General features: G+C 37.2%; 1 protein-coding gene across 1 annotated transcript in view; it reads left to right on the top strand.

The window, feature by feature from the left end:
* Positions 1-7,709: 7,709 nt before the first annotated feature.
* The window catches only part of SLC35F3 (solute carrier family 35 member F3), a 566,773-nt gene continuing 551,989 nt past the window's right edge, over positions 7,710-22,493 (top strand). The window contains exons 1-2 of the mRNA XM_074222994.1: positions 7,710-7,895; positions 8,422-8,651. Coding sequence (XP_074079095.1) covers positions 7,843-7,895; positions 8,422-8,651 — 283 coding nt within the window. The 5' untranslated portion in view covers positions 7,710-7,842. The remainder of the gene's footprint in view (positions 7,896-8,421; positions 8,652-22,493) is intronic.

The following is a 22,493-nucleotide window of genomic DNA, read 5'->3' as shown; positions in this document are numbered from 1 at the left end:
ATTCTTTATATCAGGAAAAAAATCATAGCAATTATCTAAAAAATGAAAGAGATTCCCTAAGAAAGGGGTGGCTAGGTGGCACAGTGGATAAAACACCGGCCCTGGAGTCAGGAGTACCTGAGTTAAAATCCAGTCTCAGACATTTGATAAATACCTAGCTGTGTGGCCTTGGGCAAGCCATTTAACCTCATTTGCCTTGCAAAAACCTAAAAAAAAGAAAAGATTACCTAAGAAGGTGGTGGATTCTGCCTCATTAGAGGTCTCTAAGCAGAGTTTGGATAACTGGTCAGACATAAAATGGTCATCTTTTAGAGGAGGTTATGAATTTAGCTTGCTACATGGCATTGTGGATTGAGTATCTCCACTGGAGTCAGGAAGACATTAATTCAAATCTGGTCTCAGACATTTACTGCCTGTGTGACCCTTGGTAAGTCACTTTACATGGTTTACCTCATTTTTCTCATCTGTAAACAGCTGGAGAAGGAAATGGCAAACCATTCCAGTGTTTTTGCCAAGAATATTCCAAAGGTGTTCACAGAGTCAGACACAATTGAAAAGACTGAAAAACATTAACAACAAATGATTTAGACTAGATGATCCAAATAACTGTGATTCTTGCTAGTTTGCACCATTAGCATATTTATTGTGGTTCCCAGTTGCCTTAAGGAAAAAGAATGGTAAACTCAAGTTATAGTCAGTTCCTTTGACTCAGAGAACTTTTTCTTAGATTTAGAAATATGAGGACAAAGAATGACTTATTACTCTAGAGAGAAGACCAAGGCTTTCATCTTTAAATGCATAGTGAAAGGAATTCAGTACTTGTAACCCTAAAAACCTAGAATCAAATCCCAACTCTTGACTACTGCCAGCTGTGTGACTGTGTGGTAAGCCATCAAGACTCTCTGAGCCTCAATTTTCTTACCTACAAAATGAAGATATTAATATCTGTTGCTTATTTTCCAGGGTTGTCATGAGGTTCATATGAGATTCAGTACACAAAGCACTGCAACTTTTAAATTTCTATATAAATATATATTCTATATAATTATTGGCTTAGTGGATAAAGGGCCAAATGAGGAATCAGGAAGACCTGGGAACAGTTTCTGTCTCTGGCATATATTGTCTGTATAACTCTAAGCAAAAGACTTAACCTTTCAGTGTTCCTAGGCAACTCTCTAAGATTATGAAATGCGAGACAATTATTGATCTCTTCCCTGGGAATTCACTATACCAATGAAATCACAAGTCTAGATTCATAAATGTCAATTACTATTCATTGTTAACTATTTTTAATCATTAATTGACTGACACATGATTTTCTAATGAAGTCAGAGTAATTTGGATACATCTCTAGGATCTATCAAATAAGGAAATAGACTGTGCAATAAATCACATAGGTACTATGAGACTATTCTTTCCTAGAGGCATTTGCTAAGCACACTTGATAGAATTTAGGACCTGGATGCAGGAAGATCAGAGTTCAGTTTCCTCCTTAGACACTTATTAACTATGTGAACCTCAACAATTCATAAAACTTTCTCAGTTTCACTTACTCTATAAAATGAGGGTAATAATGATACCTGCCTCATTTGGTTATGGTAAGGATCAAACAAGATAGGATAAACAAGGGGCAGCTAGGTGGCTGCAGTGTATAAAGCACTGGCCTTGGAGTCAGGAGTACCTGGGTTCAAATCCTGTCTCAGACACTTAATAATTACCTAGCTGTGTGGCCTTGGGTAAGCCACTTAACCCCATTTGCCTTGCAAAAAACCTTTAAAAAAAAGATAGGATGAACAGATATATAGATAGGAGAGAGTGAAAGAGAAAGACAGAGAGAGATAGACAGACAGAGACAGATAAAGTCAGAGAGAGAGAAAGAGATAGACAGAGACAGAGAGAGACATAAAGAGACAGACAGGGACAGACAGAGACAGAGAAAGCTAGTGCTTTGCAAACTACAAAACAATATATAGATGCTAGCTACTGTTGTTACAGCTAGGTGCTTCAATATAAAACCTGAAATTACAAAGACCTGACTTCAGATTTGGTCTCAGGCACTGTGTGATTCTGGACAAGTCACTCAGCCCTGTTTATCTTAGTTTCTTCATCTGTAAAATGAGTAGAGAATGACATGGTAAACCACTTTGGTATCTACCAAGAAAATCCTAATAAACTTGCAGAGTCAGAATTGACTAAACAACAAATTGTTATTTTTACTCTTGTTACTCTTCAACCTACTCTTCCATCAATGTACCCCTGGGGTATACGTGTAAAGCTTTATCTTATGATCCCTTGTATTGTAGGTGTGGCTAATATCAATTTAGAGAGGTTTAGTATGTTGTAGACCAGAATAATGCTACTCTATAGCCACCAAAAAAGTCTTTGGGATCTGGTTAAACTTCTGTAAGTCTAAAGGTCAGTAGGAGTGGTGAAAAAGGAGACAAGTCTCCTGAAAGACAGTCCCTAATGTGGCATTGCATCATGAGAGTAAAAAGAGAGGGAGGGCCTTCTAGGTCTTCTGCCAGACCTAGTAGAGTGTCCTCTCTGCACTGAGTGAAGACAGTATCCAACAACAGAGAAAGATTTGGCCTGAGCAAAGAGATATCTCTGGTTGTTTTTGCAATACCTGAAGGGAGAATAGTACTACTAGCTTAGAGTGAGGCAAAGTTACAAGAATCACCATGACTGCGAGTAGGTTCCTGATCAGATTTGCTGCTAGTATTTCTGCAGAGGGAACCAAAATGGAAAATAACCTCTGACAGAGGAGTTGAATGCGACAATATCTGTTGGGAGCCAAGTCACTGAGACCAGATGACTTCTTGGGAGAGTATTATTCAGTGGAAACTTTATTTATTTATTTATCTGCTTTTTTATTTATTTGTATGTATATTTATTTATTATCTATCTATTTATTCAATCATTCATTCATTTATTTATCTATTCATTCATTCATGTATTCATTCATTTATTTACTTATTTATTTGTTTCTTTATTTGCTTACTTACTCATTTATTCTTTATTTTTTTGGTTGTTTGTTTGTTTGTTTGTTTTTAGTTTTTTTGTAAGACAATTGGGTTAAGTGGCTGGCCCAAGGCCACACAGCTAGGTAATTATTAAGTGTCTGAGGCCGGATTTGAACTCAGGTACTCCTGACTCCAGGGCCAGTACTCTATACACTGCGACACCTAGCTACCTTGATACCTTTATTTTTCATGGGCTCATTAGGAGATTTCTGCTTCATTTGCTTCTTGTTAAAATAAATAAATAAAGATAAACAGTGTAGAGCAGTTGTTAGAGTACTGGTCTTGAAGCCAGTAAGATCTGGATTCAAATTCTACTTGTATGACATACTGGCTGAGTGACCCCGAGTAAATTGCATAATCTATTGCTCAGTGTTTGGTAACAAGATGGTTTCAACTTGAACTGGTGAAGGTAGTATTCTCATCCAGGAGTTTGACACACTAGTGAAATCATAGTCCCTATTTTATTTGTCACTCTATAAACTATATTGGTAGCCACTCTTTAGCAAACTGAAGATGGGGAGAAAGAAAAGGGAGAGCAATGGACAGATTCTCAGCACTCCCATTTCTGGACTATGAGTAAGAGAATGAAAAAATTCCCCAAAATGTAACTGTCCCCTTTTGTCATGTTTTTGAAACATGTTTCATACTCAAACTTTTTCTCTTCCTCTTCAGTTTTAATTCTTTTCTAAACCAATTGGGAAGAAAAATGGCAGCTAGAAAGAATTGATATGTGACTAATGTTCTGCTCTTAGTGAACTCTGGGGAACTGTGACAAAAACTACTGAACTGGAGTTGGCAAATATTTCCATTTTCAGAAAGGAGAAAATAGTGGGCATTTCAAACAACAATCTGGTTAATCTGACAATTTCTGGCAAATTTGTAGAAATGTTAGTTTGTGAGCACATAGATTTGGATTGTAGTTCTCATAATAAACCAGCATGTGGTCATTAAGAACAAACCATGCGGGGGGGGGGGGGGGGGGGGGGCGCGCGGCTAGGTGGTTGCAGTGGATAGAGCACAGGCCCTGGAGTCAGGAGTACCTGGGTTCAAATCCGACCTCAGACACTTAATGATTACCTAGCTGTGTGGCCTTGGGCAAGCCACTTAACCCCATTTGCCTTGCAAAAACCTAAAAAAAAAAAAAAAAAAAAAGAACAAACCATGCCAAACTATCATTTCCTTTGCTGACAGGGTCACCAGACAATAGATCTGGAGAGAGTCTTGTGGATCTAATTAGATTAAAGCAAAGCACTTGACAATGTGCCTCATGATATGAGACATTTTGTTCATGTCTATGAACAAAACAAAATCATACTGAGATAATTTCAGATCCCATTGACTGGTCATTCTCAAAGGTTGCTGATTAATTGATCAAGATCTGGCTAGAGAGAGTTCCTCTGTACAGTGACCCAGAACTCTGGTCCTTTATTCTTTTCCATTCAACATTTATGCTAATTACTTAGATAAAGGCATAAAGAGTATTCAGGTCAAATTTACAGATGACTCAGAGCTGAAAGGGATAACAAAGTCTTGATGGCTAAAATCTTGACAGGCCAGGGTATTGGACTGAATCTAATAAGATAAAACTTAAAAGAATTTTAAAAACTTCTTTGGTGTTCACCAATTCCATTTCAATAGTTGTGAGATGGAAAAAACAGCCATCTCGCCATCTGTCTAAAGAAGATTTCAAGGTTTTAATGGGATGTAAGTCCAATGAGTTAGCAGAGTAAAATGGCATCTGAAAGATCAATTCAGGTATACATTAACAACAATATTGTGAGATGATCAACCTTTAGGGAAGCAGCTCTTCTCAGCAGTTCAAAGAGATAAGACAACAGTTTTAGACAGGCTTATGGACAATGTTTTTTCCCATCCAGAGGAAGAAAAACGAAACAGAAGCAAAAAAAAAGCCCCAACCTTCAGAATCTCATGAACACTTTATAAAAATTATCTCTTATGTATCTCTTTCCCTTAATCCTAATTCCTCATACTAAAAATGACTAATGAAAACATGTTTATCAAAAATATGTATGTACAATGTTAACCTGAATGCAGCTGAGGGGAAAGGGGTGAGAAGGGAGGGTAGAAGGAAATTTTGTAACTTAAAAATATACATATGCATATGAATGAATGTTAACAAAAGATGAACATTTGGGGGGGAAGAAAGATCAATTCAAACATAGCTGTATTTAGAGTATCCAAGAGTTTCCCTCAACTTTTCCTTGACCAGACTTTCTTGGAGGCAATTGTGTTCATTTTAGAACACCACATTACTAAGCTGGATGGCAACAGAGAAAAATGGCTATGTTACTGACGGTTCTGGAAGTCATTTCCTATAAAGATTGATAGATGTTTTTATTGGAGAAGACTTAAGAAGTGAAAATGATTTTCATTTTCACATTTTGAGGGGATATCATGTAGAAGAGAGAACACACTTGATCTGCTTATATGAAAGAATCACATTATCAGAATCACTTGTTTCACACACCCAAAAAGACATGAACAAAGACACTCTAGTTCCTCCCTCAAATTAGATGAAAACTATGAAGAGGCAGAGTTTTGCTGATCATCAAAACCATCAATCAAACAATTAGTCAATTAGGCACTATTTTAAGCCTTGAGAATACAAAAAGAAGCAAAAGAGATCCCTGAGCTCAAGGAGCTAGTAATTTAATGAAGAAGGCAATATTCAAACAAATAAATATAAAGTTACATATAGGATAAATAGGAAATAATTAACAGAGGAAAGACAATGAAATTAAGAGAGACTTCAGAAGACTTTATGTAGAAGGTAAGATTTTGTGGGGACTTAAACAAACAACAGCATTTCCCAACAGTTAGAACTGCAGAATATATTGCTTCACATTGGATAGTGAATGTTTTCCCTGGAGATAGAAGTTTGAATGACAACTGTTGAAGATGCTGTAAAAGACATTCTTACTTTGGGTGATCTATAGATGATGTTTGAGGTAAATCTCTTGTATATTGATTCTAGAAAGGGACCTAGAATGTCTTTGTGAAAGTTGTGGGGGTGGTGTGGTTAAAAAAAGTGATTGTGATATGATTCTTTTTGTAAACTCTCAAGAATTCAAATATTAAATATTTATTTAATTTAATATTTAATATTCATCTACTTAATCCTCATGATATTCTCCAACATGGCCTAGTGGATAAATAATTGACCTGGGATTCAGAAGTTCTAGGCTCAACTCTCATCTCTGTCATACTGAAATAATGAATATGAACAAGTCATTTAAATTCCATGTGCTCTAGGAAACTCTACAAGACTATGAATTCCAGAGAAGATGTTGACATGCATTGACCCAGAGTTTCCTCCCCTAGGATTTCTCTATAAACTAAAATCACATGTCTAGTCTTTTTTCCCCAAATATTCTTCCAAATGATATGAAATGAATAACTTGAAAGGCAGAAGGGCAAAGTGATTTGCAATGCCCATGCAATTAACAACCAATTATTACAAAAATGTGGAAAGGCTGATCTAGTTGTAGGACAAAGAAATTTACATCACCTTGTGAAAACTGCAAACTCTGTTTCATGAATAATGAAATTTCCCTTTTGGCACGGGGATAAGGCTAGCCACCTCATACTACAGATTCGCCCATCTTGTGTACACTCAGGTATCCCTCCCTCCCTCCCTCCCCCCTTTTTGACTTCATTTTTATGTTTTTCCCCCTCTATTAGAATGTAAGCTCCTGGAAGGTGTAGCGTAGCTTTCCTTCATGGTTGTATTGTATCTTAGCCATAGTGGCTGATACATAGGTAAGAGTTTGCTTATTGTTTGTCTGTTTGATCCATGTACAATCAGCGTTTGCTTAAGCACATAGACATTACTCCTTGAAGAGAAAATAGTCAGAAAGGTAAGTGGAAACAAAAACAGTGATCGGACAAGACAAGAGTGTAGTATCTAGTTAGGATGGAAGCTTCCCCAGAACCAATGTCGCCTTGGTGATTTTTGCCAGGCTGGACACAGGTCAGCCAAGAGATTTAGGCAAAGGCAACTTCATTGATTCCCTACATTAGGACATTGGCAGTGTTCTTATATATTATCCCACAATATGTGGGCGTTCAGAGTTTGGTTTCATGAATCTAGAAATGGATTGTAATGATGGTAATTTGTATAACTCACACTAGCCCAAGGTGACAAATAGTACCAAGTCAAACACAGGGTGATTTGGCTAGTTGCGAACTGAGGGACCGACAATGGGCCCCCCGAAAGGGTCAGCATGATGGGCTGGGTAGGGCTGGGTGAGGCCGGGCTGGGCAGGGTTCATCCGAGAGGTAGAGGACGCAGATGGGAGGGGGAGGGCAGCAGCGCCCCCGCCTGCTTCCCTCTGCCGGCAGCGAAGGGTACAGTCACCGCCCGGCCCCAGGTGCGGCTGGAGCGCCAGCTTTCCTCCCCTGCTCCTCGCCGCTGGCTTGGGGTTGCGGGCTGGGAGGCAGCCCGAGCGCCCGGGGCAGCAGCATCCCTGGCTGGTCGCAGCCTCCCCCAGGTCCCCGGAGTCGTGCGCCGGCTGGGGACCTCGCCTCCTGCTGACGCTCGGAAGTCCTGGGGTTTGGAGAAGGGAGAGGGGACCGGCCGGGAGGAGGGGGCAGAGGAGGCGCGGGGACCAGCGGAGCCTCTCTTCTGCCGCTCTTGGCCGCCGGCTCTGCCAGTCGGAGAAGCGCAGCTCCGCTTTCCCCTTGAGAACCCCCGAAGCCGGTGAGAGAGAGAGGAGCCCCCCGCGGCCGGTGAGAGCCCCGCCGGCTGCACCCGTCTGCCTGAAGTCTGGGAGCGCCCAGTCTCTCGCCGCTCTTCCCTATGGGGATCCGAGAGTTTCCCAACGGCGCACCCAGGGGCAAAACCATCGCGATGTGAGTAGTGCCACTGGACTGGAGCCCCGGGGGACGGGTCGGGGAATCGGCCCCGGGCTGGGTTAGACAGAAGACCACCAACGGTGTCTCTCTTTTGCCACTCTGAAGCCCAGGGTGACCCCGTTTGCATCTGCCCGTGGGTCAGGGACAGAGCTGAGGAAGAAGGCTGAACCAGGGAGCAGCTAGAGAAGTTGTATTTTATTTGATTTTTTCATTTGACCTAGTGTTCGGTCCTCCCACCCAACTCACGCTCCCCTTGCGAAGCAGCAGAAGGGACTTGAACCTGGTGCTTGCAAGAGAAGCGGGAGTGGAGATGGAAAGGTGACTGGGGTGAAGAGGGGCAAGGAGGGAGGAAGAATGAATGACCCTTCTCCCTCTGCCTGCATATCGGAGGCTTGGGGACGGCTCCCGCGCCTCCTCTTCCTTCAGATCGTTTCCTATAGGATTCATTCATTTCCTCTCCTTTCTTCCTCTCTTCCCTCCCTCCTTCTCAATACCCTGGCTTGGGAATCCCTGCTGGCTTCAGTGGCATGAGGAGGTCACCCGACGTCAGCCCCCGGAGGCTGTCGGACATCAGCCCCCAGCTCAGGCAACTCAAGTACTTGGTGGTAGACGAAGCGATCAAAGAGGACTTGAAATGGTCCCGATCCGTGGAGGACCTCACCAGCGCATCGGTGGGGCTCACCTCTATTGAGGAGCGGATCCTGCGCATCACTGGCTACTACGGCTACCAGCCCTGGGCAGCCAGCTACAAAAGTAAGCCTGCTGCCTCCTTTACACTACTTTCCTGTCTTCACCTCTCCCAGCCAACCGCAGCAACTGCAGACTCAGCATCCCTAGCTAACTTTTCTGAAAACAGAGCTCCAGACGAGCAGCTTAGGAAGGGCTGTGGGGCAGGATAGTTTTACTTTCATAGCCAACTATCTTAAATTCCTCAACTTCTGTTCGTCATCTATTATTTCCTCTACCCTTAAACCCAAACCCCATGCTCCAGAGAGTAGAAAAAGATGCTTGGAAAGAACAAAATAATTAGTTCATTCAGAATTCGAAGTCTGGTGGACACAATATCCAAGGTTTTAACCAGAATGTGTACTGATTCCCTTTGTGACTGGCAGCTTATAATATTTAGCCAGATCTTAGGTCCTCTCCCCATGTTTATGCAAGGTGAATTCAGGAGTAACAGTTCACACCCAAGCCTTTCTTTGTCTCCAACCTTTATTATTCTGCTGAAGGGCTATTTTACTGTGCTCTAGTTGCTGACATATGTTCTCTGCAAGATGGATGGCTATTGCTATGTGAAAGTCAGTCAACTATCATTTGTTAAGCTTTCTTTATCCTAGGAACTCTGCCAAGCATTGGGACATTTGAAACTTTCTTTGTGTCTTGTTAGTTTTGTCAATATTTTAATTTACCAAATTAAAATGATCAACATTGAGTTTAATTAGCTGGTCCTTCCTGTCATTCAGGATAGAAGACAATGATTGAAAACAGGGTAAAGCACCAGCAAATCTGCTCATAATCTCTTGATAGAGCAAAAAAAAGATTGGCACTTTCCTCCCCAGTAAGAAAAAAAGTAGTATGCAGTCATTGCTTCATGGTGGTGTCTAAGAGTTTAAAGATTTCTAAAGGCAGTTATTCAGCTTCATTGTTTGTATTGGATATATATTTTATTAGTTACTAAGAGATAAACTCAGAGTTTTGTTCTTAATCATTATTGGTCTGGAAAAAATTCTGTCTTTATATAATTCCTAATGTCCCTTATACTAGCAGTTGTTTAGATCAGTAAGTAGGAAGGAACTATGAATTTGAACATTATCTTTTTCTTTTCTTTTTTTTTAACAAGAACCATTTTGATTGCATCTGGGTCAAAATATGCCTTTTGTTTTCTTGTATCTCTTACCTACCTATGCTAAAACTTTCCTGGCTATGTGGCATTTATATTGCACTGAAGAGAATAGAGGAAACAAATTTTCCTTCCTATCTAAAAAGTCAGATACAGAGTGGAAAAAATTAAGACACATTATAAATAGGCTTTTGTTTGTTTGTTATCCTCTATGTGACATAGATTATACTTCTCTAATTGCTTTCTTAATTACTAAAGGGGGATTCAAAAGATTGCAGGCCTTCAAGATTCATTTGCTCTTTCCCTGAAATCAAAATACTGTTTTTACCTTTTCACATCCTGTGACTGGCACAATTTCCTCACTGGGAAAGGAATACCATATCATCAAGATCTGGGACTTTAGATATAAAAGGAAAGTTTCAAGGAAAACTGCTGCTTTTGTGCAAATACACTCAGTAATTAAGTCAGCAAGATGGCAGTGAATATCTCCTGTCCTGTGCCATTAAAGTTTATTAAATAGAATTCTATTCCCCCATTACCCTAAGATGTTATTAACAGATAGAGGCAGCCTGGCAAAGCAGATTGAAAACTGACCTGTGAGTCAGGAAAATTTAGCTTCTAATACCACCTATAATTAACAAATAATAGTTGTGTGACCCTGGAAAACTCATTTTTTTCATAATTTTTTTTAAGTTTTGAGTTCCAAATTCTAACCCTCTCTCCCTCCCCTCCCTTACTCCCTTCCTAAGTCAGTAAACAATCAGATAGAAGATATACATATGCAAATATGTAAAATATTTCATATTAGTCATTTTGTACAAGAAGATTTGAATAAAAGAAAAAATGAAACAAAGTAAAAAAATAGCATATAGTCTATATTCAATCAATGTCAGTTTTTTCTGTGGAGGGGAATAATATTCCTTCATTAGACCTTGGGGTTGTCTTAGATAATAATATTACTGAGAATAGCCAAGTCATTCATATTCTTCAAACAATATTGCTTTTATTATATACAACATTCTCCTGGTTCTGTTCACTTCACTATCTATCAGTTCATGTGAGTTTTTCCAGGCTTTTCTGAAATCATCCTTCTTGTCATTTCTTATAATGCAATCATATTTACATTGCAATCATATCCTACAGATTGTTTAGCCATTCCCCAATTCTTAGCCTCTACAAAAAGAGCTGCTATAAATGTTTTTGTACAAGTAGGTCCTTGGAAAACTCATATAGCCTGAAGACTTGCAGGATCAAAAACTATGAGTTGTATAGGAATTATCTACATTAGTAGAGAAGTGATGTACTGAAAGCTCCTATGTCTATGATTTCACTGGCATGTTCCAAATTGACAGATCATTCATTAATGAATTAGGCTGAAGTGATTGTTACTTTATAAGTAAACCCAATCCATTCTGCTCTTTCGTTTCCTGTGGGAATCTTTATTTATTTCAAGGGATTTTTTTTTATAAAAATGCTTTGAGCAATATATGACATTTTGATTGAATTAAAGATATTTTTAAGTTTAAAGTTGCAGGGAATTACATTTTATTAATGTGTTCAAAGAGGTTTCAGAATAACATTTTGCTTGTTGCCATTCCTATTTAAGTAGGCATTTTTTGCTGTTTACTTCAATTGTTCTTGCTGTTCTCTGTGTGTGTGTCTCTGTATATGTGTATGTTTTAAAACACAGATGTGAAATGCTAATCTTGCAGTGTTCTGATTAAATTATGGAATGCTTCAAGTCTTCAAAGTAAAATGAGCTTGTCACTCCAAGATACAGTAATAATTTAGACTTCCTGACATTCATCTTTCAGAATTTTTTTATCTCTGTCCCAACTCAAGAAGTTGCCAAGTAACAGTTTCCAGGCTCTTTTTGATAGGTGCAAGCCAGGCTTTTTTTGTAGGAAAAAAATTACTCAAATACCACTTACATGAGAGATTATGTGTGCTTGTACATTTAGTTTCTTATATTAGGTGACTCATAGTTAAATAGGGCATTTCCAAACTGATCAAAAATCAAGTTTCCCTTAGTATTCCTCAATTAATCCATATAAATAAGAGATATCTTTGTGGGAATTATCATGGAAAGTCCTAGAATACCTTGATTATAAAAGATATACAGATCATTGATTAAACTAGGTTTTGTAAACCCTGACAAGCTAAGAACCCATGAGAATCCTGACCTGCTTTAGCCTGAATTTACTTCTGTTCTCTCATCTTTCCTGCCTATTAATGGTGGACTGTCAGGCTTGATGCTTGAAATTCTTTTCTTCTCTCCTCCTCTTATTACTTAACTCAACCCAAAATTGTTACTTTAAAATTAACCCCCCCCCAAAAAAAAGGAGAGGGAGGGGATTATTGTTACCTTTTAATAAAGAATGGCATGTTTTAAAATCCTGGTTTGAGTTTGGATACCTTTATCTCAACAACTACCTGTCTTCCCACTCACTATTTTCCTTCTTTTAACTGGGGGAGCAAATGGCTCAGTGTATAGAACCCCAGGCTTGGAGATAAGCTAGACCTGAATTCAAATATAACCTCAAAAACTTAGTAGTTGTGTGACCCTGGGCAAGATTCTTAACCTCTCTTTGCCTCAGTCTCCTCCCTTCACAGTGCTGTTATGAAGATCATATGAGACAATATTTGCAAAACATGTAGCACAATACCTGGAACATAATTAGGCACTATATAAATATTGTTTTACCAAAACTCCTAGGACATAACAAAAGTAATGACCAAGATTTCCCTCTCTATTCTTTTCCTTCTTTGTCTCTAGTGAGAATGTTAACTGGTAATGGAATGATTATAAAAAATCATTATATGAGAGGGAAAATAAATACTGAAGTACATATGCATACATGAAAATATAACTTACATAAGGCAAAAAAAAAATTGAAGTTGACTGAGGATTAACCAGCTTGATATTTTGAATCATTTCTTATGGGATCCAGAGTTTTTCTAATATTTTTATAAATGGTAATAACTATGTCAAAATAAAAGATACAATAAAATATATTTGAATAAACAAAATGTATATGTGACATGAATGTATATGAAATAGCATGTTACAGTAGAAGGAGCACTGGATTTGAAATCAAAAGTTCTGGATCTCAATTATAGCTCTATTATTTATTAGATTAAACTTCTTAAAGGTTGAGACTTTATTTCTTTTTATTTATATTTATATCCCCAGTGATTAGTTTGTGGTTCAGCACAAAATAAATGTTTATTGACTTAGTATCTATGTCATTTTGGGAAAGTCCCTTAGCTTTGTTTTTTCACCTAAAGAGTGAAGAGATTGGATGGTATGGTCTAGAACATTTCTTTCTCTAAATTCTATGAGAAATCAAATAATATGGGTATGCATTTATTTAAAAAAATCCAAATCTTGATAGCATAATCAGATTAATTAGGAGATGAATATTTATTATTAACAAAAGATTCTTTGATTTCCCTTAATACTGAGGGTGATGGAAGAATTTTATTAAAAAATGAACTAAATATTTTATAATATGATTTTATTCATGCAAATATTTTCAGGAACCTAGTGCACAAGTTAGGTTATATGTGTGTCTGAAAGTGTATAAATGTTTCCTAGTGATGATCAATATAGAGATCACCAAATCTGGGCTTTAAGGCTAGCCAACCTGATTTAGGCTTGTCCCAGGCCATCAAATACTCCATTTTGAACTGATGAAAGAATTACTACCTTCAGACAAAGGATTTTTAACCATCACTATCATTTAAACTTTCTTGATCACCTTAAATTCCAATTCAAGTAACTGAAAACCTTTCTTTGGGTCTGGATCCAAAGATCTGTTAAATGCAAACCCTAAAATTCCCTTTTATTTTCCTACTGCCACAGTATCTTGGTATTTGCTTCTAGCATCTACTTCTCTTTTTCCTATATATCTCCCAAGGCCACCCACTCCAGATTACAAATTTAGAATATTATTAGAAGATAAAGTAATTAGAAGTGTATAGAAATAAAACCTGCTTTTTTTCAAGCTCAGTTGCACCTTAGCTTTCTTATCTAATCTTTAAATAAAAATTTTTAATCCTATTCTGCCTTTTATTTTTTTAGGGGGAGTGGGGGTGGATTCCCATACTACTGAATCTATCATATTTGTATCTTCAGGATAAAGTGGCTTCTGTCTTTCCATAACATCTCAAGCTAATTCAATAATTTAAACCAATAAATATTTATTAAGCACTAACTTTGTGCCAACTGGGATTCAAAAATAGGCAAGTTGTTCTCTGCCCTCAGGGAACTTACTAGCTAATGGGACAGAAAATATATACAACACATGCTATACACAAGATATATAGGAAATAATTAAAAGAAGAAAAGCACTAGAAATAAGAGGAATGGGGAAAACTTCTATAACAGGAGGGATTTTATTGGGAACTTAAGGAAAGCCAGAGTAGTCAATAAGCAGAATTGAGAAGGGAGAACCTCTAAGAATAGGGGAGAGCCAGAGAATTCATCCATGGACATTCTAGTAAGAATTCATAGAGCTATTCTAGAACATAAGACTCATGGCCAATCAGGAAGCCTCCTTATGTCAAATCAGGCTTGAAATACAACTGTATAATCACTTCTCTGACTAAATTCCCCTTCCCTCCCTTCAAAAGAAAGGGGACAAAGGAGATAAAAGTGTATAAACATATCAGGGTTCCTGTCACTTGAAAATTCGAAATCCAACCCTTTTCTGTAATCACTCCCCAAACTTCCAAAAGATGACACTTTTCTTTAAAATGCATTGATTGACTAAGTTATGCTGGTGAATTCTAGAGAGGATAATTCAATGATCCCAGAACTATGAATTTTGGAAACCAACCAGTAGTCAACCAGCATGTCTACAGTCTAGACATGAAGTGATGCAAACCTGCACCAGGGTGTGAATGTGCAAGTAGAGAAAAAGGACTATGTATGAAAAATGCTGAGGAGGTAGGAATGATGAGACTTGGAAACATACTGGATATATATGATGAGCATGAATAAGAAATTTAGGATTATGCTTAGATTATGAATGACTAGGAATATAGATGATACTCTTGAGTCTAATAAGAAAGTTGGGAGAAGGGGAGGATTTGAAGGAAAACAAAATGAGTTCTGATTTGAAAATATTCAGTTTGACATATCTACAGGAAGTCTAAGACAAGATATCCAGTAGATATTTGATGATGTGAAAGTATAGCTCTGGAGAGCAACTATGACTGAATAGAGGGCAAAATGGTTAGAAAGGTGGACCTAGAGAATGGAAAACTGGAGTCTAAATCCAGCACAGACACACCCAAGTTGTATGACCCTAAGCAAGTCATTTAACTTTTATTTCTCTTAGCTTCTTCAGCTGTAAAATATAAATTTGTAATCAGTAAATCAAAATAATAATAGCAGTAGCTCCCAGACTTATTATGAGGTGATAATAGACATCAATGTGAGGTGATAAGATTACCAAGTGAGATAGGATAGAGGAAAAAGAAGACTCAAAATAGAATCTTGGGGGGAAATTTATGGTTAGTGGGTATAGTTTGGAGTAAGTTATAGTAATGGAGACTGAAGAGTAGTTGGAAAGGTAAGAAGAGAATTAGAAGAGTGTTCAGGAAAAGAGGAGAAAATGGCACAAACATTTTCTAAGTGCCAAATATATCATTTGATCTCAACAGCCTTATGAGGTAGGCAATATTATCCTCCCTATTTTGTATATGAGGAAACTGAGGCGATCCAAGTTAAGTGACTTGACAAGGGTAGCACATTTAATAAGTGTCTGAGACCACATTTGAACCCATGTCTTCTTGAAGGGCAAGGCCAAAGTTTTATCCACTAATTGACTGATCATATCAAAGATCACAGAGGGGTAAAGAATAATGAGAATTGAGAAAAGGTCATTCGATTTTGCAATTTAGATATCATTTGTTTCTCATTTCTAAAATGAAAACTCCTTGAGTGAAGGGGTATTTTTTTTTGAATTCCCAGCTCCCAGTGCAGTGCCCAACACTTAAGAAGGTTGAGATACATGACAATTGTTTATTATTTTCAATGAGTCATATAGTCTAGTCCTATCCCTGTTATTCTTATCTTTTCCCCATCTTGTCTGATGGGATTTGATTTCTTTCTGAGAGAAATAGGCCAGGGACAAGATGCTCTTCTCCTCTTATTCATCTATGTTTAATATTCAGATGATTACACAGCTGGATAAAGTGACCAGGTCTTTTTTGTTGTGGTTGTTGTTGTTTGTTTGTTTTTGCTTTTTTGTTCTTGGTAATTCAATGAAAATTTGTTGTTGTTATGATGACATGGTTACTCAGGACTGACAAAGGCTACTCAATAGAGTTGTTCTAACGAGGACTTCAAGTCATAGCCAGAAGGATTGTCCTTCACAGACTAACTTAAATAAGGTCTTAGAGGTGGCCCAATGGATTGACTTTTTTTGACCTTAGTGACTCTCAAAACTGGAGAGGGTTTTTGATCTGCACCTGTAGAGGACTACCCATATTAATGAAATCATGGTTTCTTACGGTATAATGTCAGTGATAATAGACCTCAGCCAATATGACCATTTCAAGTTGTCTGAGTATTTTATACACACATTATTATTGAGTGAGAAGGGACTTTAGTGAAAATAGCTTCCAGGGGGTCAGTGAACCAAATCTGCCCCCATACCCCCCCCCCCCACTGCCCATTGCTGTATAGCCAACAAAGTAGGCAGCAGTCTGGATTTGGCCCTTAGGTTACAATTTACCAACCCCAATCTGGTTCAGTCCTTCAATTAGGGAAATTAAGGCATAGAGACATTAAATATATTGTCCATCATGTAGTCAACTGCAGAATCAAAATGTGAACCTAGATTCTCTTTGCCATTTACACCATATTTTGGGGTATTCCTTCGACTTCCATCTCTAACCCATTACATTTTACCAGTGATTATGTCAACATAAGCTAGAGTATGCAAATATTAAAGGAAAAATAGTAAAGGGAAAACTGACTAGACTTTGAAGGTTAAAGGAAGAAATACATGAGGCTTAAGAGCACAAATGGCAACTAAGAAATGAGATCTTCAAGATGCCTCCAATTTTAATTGCTTTGGTAATATTATAAAGGAGTTTTAGGACAGGGAAAGCTAGGAGCCAGAAAATCTATCTTACTAACTAGCCTCTGTGTAATTCCAGACTAAACTATGAATGTAGGTCTCTGACATGGATGTCAGTCCTGACTGGATCAGTGGCTAATGGTTTAATTGAATTCATAGAGAGTAACGTCTTTTTGATTCTCCTGAAATAGTAGAGGTCAGGTCAGCACTTCAAAAATGACCTAGTTGCAAGAGATTTACAATTTAGTTGTAAAAGTTTATTTTAGGATGAAACTTGTCATGTGAGTAGTAAAGTTTAAAGTATTTCAAAAGGGAGAGAGATTGAGGCTAAGGGTAGGGGAGTGTGAGAAGAACAGAAAATAAGAGTAGCTACATTTTCTGGTATGTCAAGATGTCAAAAACTGAAGAGTTTTATCTTTTAAGTAAACTTTTTTAAGACCATAAGGAAAGACATTTTGTTCTTTATGAAAAACTTAGATGACTAAATTGGAAGAACAATACTGTAAATAATAACCATAGTAATAATGATAAACATTTATAGAATAAGCATAATAGCATTTATAATACCTACTATGTTCTAAAAAGTGATGCTTTACAAATATTATCTCATTTGATCCTCACAAAAACCTTTGAAGATGCATGCTATTATTTTCCCTTTTTACAATTGAAGAAACAGAGACAGAGGTTAAGTGACTTGCTCAGGATCATATATATCCACTGTATCACTTAGCCATCTCTAGGTATTACATACTTAAATTTAAGCAGAGCATTTGATAAATTATCTCACATTATTGTAATGGAGAGAATGAAAAATTTTGGGCTGGGATGAGTATATAATTAGATAGCATTGGAAATGGATATATGACTGGACCCAGGAAAGAATCAAATAATTCAACTTCAACTTGGAAGAACTTTCCAATGGAATGAGTGCATCAGGGATCTGTTCTTGACCTGACACTTTAATATTTTTTTTTAAAAAAGTGCAAAAAAGAGAAAAAAACATTTTAACAATGACATAAAAGCATTAATGAAAATCATATTTGAAGATGACAGAGCTAGGAAGCATGAGTATCATCTTACATACTAGAATCAGAATCCAAATGATCCTAAAACATGAGGTCAAATATAAAATAATATGATCTAATATAGATAAATGTTTGCCTAAAAATGCTTTAAAATTTACAAGTAAATTTAGAATTAATGTTGGGGGGAAAGCTTTCTAACAATTACTTATCCAAAAATGGAATGGATTTCCTCATTTCTCTTTTCATATCTATGGTACAGAATGTAGGCAGTCTACCCGTTCACTTTCAGCTAATTATTTTTTTTTGTTATTCAGTCATGTCCAACTGTATAGAATGTTCATAAGGTTTTTCTAGGCAAGGATACTGGAATGATTTCTCATTTCCTTCTCCAGTGTGTCTCCATTTTAAAGATGAGGAACTGAGGTAAACAAGAGTTATGTGACTAGGACAGGGTCAAATAGCTAGTAAATGTCTGGGACCAAATTTGAACACTGATCTTCCTGACCCAGGTCCAGTGTTCTAACCACTGTATCACTTAGCTATCCCATTTTGTTCATAAAAATTGCTCAAAAAAGAACATTTGTCATAATGCAGTGGAAAGACCATTGAATCTGACATGAAAAGATTTAAGTTCAAACCCTATTGATGCTAACTGCTGGTCAAGTGATTTGAACTCCTTGGGCCTCAGTTTCCACAACTGAAACAATGGGGTTGGACTAAATAGCCATATTTCCCTAGTTCTATGATTTCATGTTAGCCTTCCTAAGTCCTCATATGTTTATGGTGTTTAAACTGCCCTTTTCAGTTTTTAGTTTAAAGTTATTTTCCCCTCTTTTTTCTTTACCCAAACAGCAAAAGTGATATGAAAATCTAGATTTAATGATGAACATTTTACCCAAGAGAGGCATTGATTTTTGAGTGATTATTTAGAGAAATTAAGGATCATTATTTTTTGTAGGACTTCAAAGACAAAATACTTCTCATCTCTGCCATTTTGTGTGGTCCTGCCTTGTGATGCAATATAATCACAGTTTCTTTAGTAATTATTCAGAAATTCTATTTTCCACAACAATTAATCATGTCCAATTATTCCCATTTCCTCTTTATCATACTGGATCATTTAAAAGTTAAGTTGGGTTTTCTAATAAATATCTTCAAAACAACTTATACAGAGTGAAACAATGACAACTGTTAGGTCTATTTAAGTCAATTTGGTTGGAATCTAGAAAATTTCCCTGTGACTTCCTGTTGCTCTTATATGTGATGGTTCAGGAGTTCATTACTGCTTGATAGGTAGGTATGTACACTTAGAATCTATACTAGGCTTTATCATTCCAAATATCATTATTCCCTTTCTAGAAATTCTGGACCAGAGAATCACGAATGTGAATTGCAACAAATTCACTAACTCCCTAGGTACAACAACTCTCCCACTTGCTGCCCCACCCCCCTGTGATTTAAGTATTCAGGAAAACAGGTTCTGCCTTATATTAGGGATGGGGGGGTGGGGGGCTAGATAACAGCTCTCTCAATCTCAAAATTGTTTTCTTTATGGAGGTGTCAGTAAACTCTCTTTATGGATGAATAGTCAACGATAGTCATTTATTTCAATGCTTTGTGAAGCTTGTAATCTCAATTTAGACTCTTCCTTCAATATTAAAAAACAAAACCAAATTATACCTCTTTGTCCATGTCTTCTCAAAAATCATTTGTAGAGAATTTACCTAACTGTCGGTAAACCTTTTTCTAGGTTTCTTGACATTCTGTGGATACCAGTCACAGGATTCAAGCTGTCTATCTTTTATTCCTCACTTAAACTATGATAAATGACCTAAACCCATCCCATTCTCAGAATGATAGATGATAAATTTCATGCTACTTCTGGCACAAAAGTCAATATAATAAACCTCAGGCAGAAGTGTGTTGAAGCCTGCATCCACCAGCTCACCCAATTGTTAAATTTTCAATGTAATTATGTCTTTAAAATTGGCAAATGACATATTAGGGCTTGATTTATTATATATTATTGATTGAACTTAAGCAACTAATGGAGAAAATATTAGTAAAGCACATTAAACTTAAAAGTTGTTGGGTATCCATTTTCTTATTTGGAAAGCTGATTGTTAAACATTTGCCCCCACACCTTTGGTCAAAGGCTAATTATTCAAGCCCCTCCTGATGTACTTCCTACCATGATTACCAGCTAAAATCAATTAGTCATTCACACTAAATTTGTTTAGGAAGAGAGTATTTATTAAGGTGTTGCGGATAACAGTTGGCACAAAAGTCTCCCCCAAAAGACTTTAATACATTCTCCTACAATTATGCATAGAAAGTGGACTCAAGCTTAGAGAACATTCATAATTACTGATTGTTAGAAATCTTTAACATGTTTCTCTTAGGTTTGGAACAGTTTTTCTTTGAAGTCCATTGCTGAGCTTTGAATCTGCATCTAATCTGTATGTGACTTCCAGGGCAGATACTGTTTTCAGTTCAACCAGGGTTGCTGCTAGCACCATGATGAAAAATATAGGCAGACTTCTAGACCTCCAGAGTTCATATTCTCCTCTGGTCAAAGGTGAGGGTTACAGAAAGATTCCTCCTTCCAATCTCATTCCTTTCTAGGCAATAACTAGAGCCATTTCCACTCGTTTTAAACTCTTAGACTCTACCTAGCTTCATATTTTATAGATGACCCTCAGGGTATAACTGAATTATTTCATTCAATCCAAAAAGAATTCTTGTTCAACATTACTGTAGTTGATCAAGAACTCTTTCCAAAGTTAGGCTAAAATCTTTGATTGATTGAGAAAAGTTCTCACTTCATTAAAGAATTTCTTACTTTAAGTGTGATGGAGTAGATAATCAATTGACTCAATGACCCCCTCTCCTTACACTGGAAAACTCAGAGATCCAGAAGAAAGTGTTGCTTTTCATGGTCTTTTAAAATTGAAAGACATTTTAGAGTGCATCTAGTCTAATGCCTATCTAAAGCATAAAGAATTAGATGAAAATTCTACTTTTATGTATTATTGTCTGTTTGCCATATGCTATTGTATGTTTAAAATCTAAACATTTTGAGCAATCAGTTTCAGCTTCTTACAAGCTTTGTTAATTGAAATGAAAAAGGCTATTAGTAAAGAAAAGATTTACCCCAGACTACTCACTGCCCTCACTGCAATGAAGTAGTTCTAGGAACAGAATGAAAGCTTCCCAGTATCATATCTTGCTCTCTGTCTGTGCTAAATAAATCTGACATCAGTAGATCAAGATCTTGTTTTTCTTTTTGTTCCAATCTCTTATAGGACCATTGAAGGATAGATGTTCAGCATGCTCAGTAGCTGCTGAAGCTTGCTATGTGCAAATGAACAAAATCCCTCTTATATTCCCTTTCCTTTCTATTTCATTTAAAATCTCCAGCCAGAAACTATTCCTTCTGCTTTCAGCTGCCTCTCTACTGTAATAATGCTTATCTTTGCCTAGGTGGCACAGTGAATAGAGCATTTGGCTTGGAGTAAGGAAGACTCATAGACTCATCTTCCAGAGTTCAAATCTGGCCTCAACCACTTAACAATTGTATAATCCCGGGCAAATCACTTAGCCCTGTTTGCCTCAGTTTCCTCATCTGTAAAATGAATTGGAGAAGGAAATGGCAAAATGCACCCAGAATCTCTGCCAAGAAAACTCCGAATGGTGTCATGAAGAGTCAGACATGACTGAAAAAGCTACTAAGTAACCACTTTCCCCTTTTTCATCCACCAACAACAATATGAAACTTAGAATCTAAAGATCTGGGTTCAAGCCCTAGCTTAGATAAAATACTTAATTTCTCTGAGTCTCTGTTTAACATTTATGAAATGTATATTATAATCATTGTATTGTCTTCCTTCCAGTTGCTGTGAGGAAATCACTAAGCATTACATAAAATTAGGCAACCATTTTGTCCTCACTCCCTACTTGTTAGGGCTCTGTGGGAGCTTCTCATTACCAGGTCAATAAGTCCAAGATTTAATCTTCTGTTTTATTCACCCTTCTTTTAGCTTCCCTCATCTACCTTTGAAATCTTCTAGATCTGGGCCAACTCCACTTCTACCTTTTAAGCCCTCTCCAAAGTAGCATCATCTTCCTGAAGCACTTTTTACAACCATCTGGTCTGACAAGACATTTCTCTCTACTACTTCACCAAATATTAGTTAAAATGTGTAGATTGCTATAATAAGGACTAGAGAAAGAAAAATTAAAAGAACTACATTAAACATGGTAGGGGAATAGGACATTCACAAGCTGTTATGATAAATGAAAAGTACTTGCTAAAGAAGGTTTGAGGGGAAAGATTTACCAATGAGAAAAGACTTCTTTGAAGGAAAAGCATTTTAATTGGCTTTTAAAAGATAGGTAAAATTTTAATATTCTGGGGTCGAAAGGAGAACGGGAATAGCAAAAGTAAAACTACCAATGTGGGAAAGGAGGTGGGGGGGGCTGGTCTAAGATTAAGATACATCTCCCTCAAAGGTTTAACTAGGGTGAATGGACTATGTGGGGCTTTATTCAGGGAAACAAATTTAGAGAACATTGATGGCACTCAAAGCCCTTCTGTGGCTAAACAGAGAGAGTTTAGCACATTTAATTAATAAGA

This window comes from Macrotis lagotis, chromosome 2 (genome assembly GCF_037893015.1).
Source record: "Macrotis lagotis isolate mMagLag1 chromosome 2, bilby.v1.9.chrom.fasta, whole genome shotgun sequence".
Taxonomy (NCBI): Eukaryota; Metazoa; Chordata; class Mammalia; order Peramelemorphia; family Peramelidae; genus Macrotis; species Macrotis lagotis.
This window is presented reverse-complemented; position numbering and strand designations above follow the sequence as displayed.